Source organism: Grammomys surdaster, unplaced genomic scaffold (genome assembly GCF_004785775.1).
Source record: "Grammomys surdaster isolate TR1022 unplaced genomic scaffold, NIH_TR_1.0 126131, whole genome shotgun sequence".
Classification (NCBI taxonomy): Eukaryota; Metazoa; Chordata; class Mammalia; order Rodentia; family Muridae; genus Grammomys; species Grammomys surdaster.
In genome coordinates this window covers 4,769,382-4,773,168 of record NW_021620939.1, presented here as the reverse complement: position 1 = coordinate 4,773,168, position 3,787 = coordinate 4,769,382, and the positions used below count along the sequence as shown (strand labels likewise).

Sequence of the window (3,787 nt, the reverse complement as noted above, 5' to 3'; positions counted from 1 at the left end):
CCATACATACATCAACACACACATGACTATACCACACAACTATGCACACATCATACACTACACCACACAAGCACACACCACACACACACTTACACACACATGCATGCAAACACTACACACACATGCAACACACACAGACACACAAACACACATTCATACACCATACACATACCCAGACACACATGCATGTACATACACTACACCACACAAGCATGCATACACATATACCACACACACACTTACACACGAATGCATGCAAACACTACATACACATACCACACACACACATGCAACACACATAGACACACACACATTCATACACCATACACACCCACACACACATGCATACATCATACATTACACTACACAAGCACACACATACATGTAACACACACAGACACACATTCATACACTACACACACACACACATGCATATAACCACATACACACATGCATACATCACACACTACACCACACAAGCACACACACATACTTGCATACAGCAGACACACAGATTTTTGTTTTTGTTTTTTATTTTGTTTTTAAAGGGGAAAAAAAAAGGCTATTTGCCCAACTGGGTCCATGGCCACATTGTTCAAATAGCCAAAAGGCAGAGGAGCACGCATCAATCAACAGATGAACACTAGGCGGTATGTGTATTCTCTGGGCTGTTATTCAGCCTTTAAAAAAAGAAACCTGAGCCGGGCGGTGGTGGCACACGCCTTTAATCCCAGCACTTGGGAGGCAGAGGCAGGCAGACTTCTGAGTTCGAGGCTAGCCTGGTCTACAGAGTGAGTTCCAGGACAGCCAGAGCTACACAGAGAAACCCTGTCTCGAAAAACCAAAAAAAAAAAAAAAAAGAAAAGAAAAAAAAAAAGAAACCTGACCCGCACTACATGGACTTGAAGAAGTGAAGTAAGCCGTCACTATAATATTGATATTATATGGAATTTCTGGGTTCTTTAGAAAGGGGGGCACTCATATGAACAGTTGAAGTCATAAAGACAAGTTGTAAAGGGCTGAGGGAATTACTCAAAGAGTTACTGGTTAGTGGGTGGAAGAGTTCAGCTCTCAAGATGAAAACGCTATGAAGACAGGTTGATCGATGGTCAGTGGCAATCACTCGATGTAAGCTCCTTCCAACCTACTTTAAAATGGTAAGTTCGTGTCATATTTTCACCATGATTTTTAAATGTCTTAAAATTTTGTAGCAAACACAGAACCCCAAAAATACAGGCTTCCTTGTTGCGTTGTCAAGGGAGACCATTTCCGCGTTCTAGATACTTGGCAACCCTGAAATCTTAACGCCCCTCCCATAGCAGACATTGCTAATCCATCCCAGATCCTTATTCCCCACTGAGGATCTTTCTCAGAAGTGTCCCTCAGAGCTGATTTGCCAGGCACTAGAGTGATTAAAGCCATGTTAGTCCTAATAGTGACTTGGAAATCCTTCTGATAAAGAGTGGAGAAATACGGGTGTAGCAGACCTGATCACTCTTTTATTGGTAGGGTTATGCACTGTTCCACCTTACATGCCTGTGAGCCCAGGGAAATTTCAAGTTGAATATTCAGTCGATTTTCTTTGATTTCATAGTTGCCCTGAATAAAGCCACGAGTGTGACAACTATGCCAACGCCAATAAACTTGGATGATGCGAACGGCATTTAGCAAACGACAGTATCGTTGGCGAATATGCCACATTCTGAAACAGGACTGCAGTTTGACTATTGCCCAAGTTTTTCGAGCATATAACTCCAGAGCCATCCGCCGTTTCTTCCCTTGCACCCTTGTCATTATCTTTCTCCACCAGCACTGAATGATCCACGCGCTGAGGGCGGCATGCAGCAATGAGCGTCGCAGCAGTGTGCCACGCCACCATGCTTGGATGCGCACAGTTGCAGATGTTTTCGTCATGGCGGTAGTCTCTTCTGGGCCTTGCAAGAGAGAACAGACCACTTAGGACGCTTAGGGAGTTCAAGGTGAGCCAGACAGGAATCCTGATCCTCTATCTAGGAAGTTCAAGAGCTGCAGAACCCAGCAGTGCCACAGATGCACCCAGACCACCAGCTAAATTGAACTGCCTGTGGTACATGCCGGTTAACCAGCATGAGTACATCAACCTGACATCTGAGCTTCTGGACATGTACCTGTTGTGATAATAATTTAAAACTCTCTTTCTGTATCTGGGAAGAAAGTAGGAGAGAAGGTAAGGATGTTTTCCCTGGTGCCAAGTGAACAAGACTCAGCTTCTGGAGTGTGTGTGTGTGTGTGTGTGTGTGTGTGTGTGTGTGTGTGTATTTGAGACAGGGCCTCACTATGCAGCTCTGGCTGTCCAGTAACAGGCTGGCCTTGAACTCACAGAGATCTGCCTGCCTCTGCTTCTCCAAGTGCTGAGATTAAAGCTGTGGGCCACTATACCCAGTTATTTATGGCCTTCGTTATAAATCCCCTCCTGTGGTAACTAGGAGACATTTACTGACCCCTATCAAGTATATCCAACCCTTAGACATTATGAATAATTTTGTCACCTACTAAGTTCACACAAAAAAAACCCCAAGCAAACAAAAACAACACACAATTGAGTTACAAAACAAAATCAATCACACACATGAACCTCATTGCACTTTAAGTTCACAACTTTATATTGGGCCACATTCCTAGCTAGCCTCGTCTGTATGCTGCACATGGCTGTGGGACAACCATTCCTGGATAGACCGATCTCTTATAGGACATTCAATCACCGGGCAGTGGTGGCACAGAGGCAGGCGGATTTCTGAGTCCGAGGCCAGCCTGGTCTACAGAGTGAGTTCCAGGACAGCCAGGGCTACACAGAGAAACTCTGTCTCAAAAATCCAAAAAATTAATAAATAAATAAGTAAAAATAAAAATAAATAAAACATTCAATCCCCTGAGATAGACATGCATGGTTAACCCCCTCAGATGTGAATTCTATGAATTACCCATGGTTAGGGTCTAGATGTTCCCATCACCCTCCGGTCTGCTCTCCTAGCTCTGATCCAGCAGAGAGTAGATAAGAAACAGTGATGATGTCATAAGGGTGCCTATGACTCAGGCACCAGGATGGGTTCTAACAACCAACATTCTCAGCACCCGTGTCGTATGTCACTGGCTATGACAGGAGGGTCCGATACACCCACATACAAATCCACATAACCCACATCTTTATACCAGAGATATGGCCCAACAGTTAAGAGCCCTGGGTGATTCTCCAGGGGACCTGGGTTCAGTCTCCAGCATCCACACAGTGACTCACAACTGTTCCAGAGAACCCAAAGTCCTCTCCCTGCTTCCATGACCACTACACACCTGGTGCACAGACATACGTGTAGGCAAATACTCATACACATAAAATAAGAATAAATCATTTTTATGAATAATAAATACGAATAAATCTTTTTTAATAGCATCTTTGGGCTAGGAGGAGAGTTCAGACATTACGCTGATGGCTGTGTAAGGTTTGATCCCTAGAACCTGAATAAAGTAACTGAGCTCAGTAGCACGTGTTTGTAACCCCAGGGCCGCAGAAGTAGAGGAGACAGAAGGGTGCCTGAGCTTTCTAACCAGTCAGCCTAGTCTACTCTGTGAGTTCCAGGCAATGAGACCCCTTGTATCAAAATAAAAAAGAAAGTGGGTGTCAGCTGAGGAATCCTTGCCCTCCAAGACTTCCACAGGCACACAAATACATGCGCACACCTGTATTACAGCATGCACATGTGCATACCACACACATGAAAAAACCTTCTGTTTCCACACATTAGCTCCTAGA

The 3,787-nt window shown here is 44.4% G+C and overlaps 1 protein-coding gene across 1 annotated transcript; it reads right to left on the bottom strand.

The window, feature by feature from the left end:
- Positions 1-1,479: 1,479 nt before the first annotated feature.
- LOC114611998 (IQ domain-containing protein F5) lies at positions 1,480-3,048 on the bottom strand. Its single transcript, XM_028756843.1, has 2 exons — positions 2,961-3,048; positions 1,480-1,934 (listed from the first exon to the last, which is right to left on the bottom strand). The coding sequence occupies exons 1-2, from the start codon at positions 2,962-2,964 to the stop codon at positions 1,492-1,494; spliced, it is 447 nt and encodes a 148-aa protein (XP_028612676.1). The 5' UTR covers positions 2,965-3,048; the 3' UTR covers positions 1,480-1,491.
- Between the last annotated feature and the right edge of the window lie 739 nt (positions 3,049-3,787).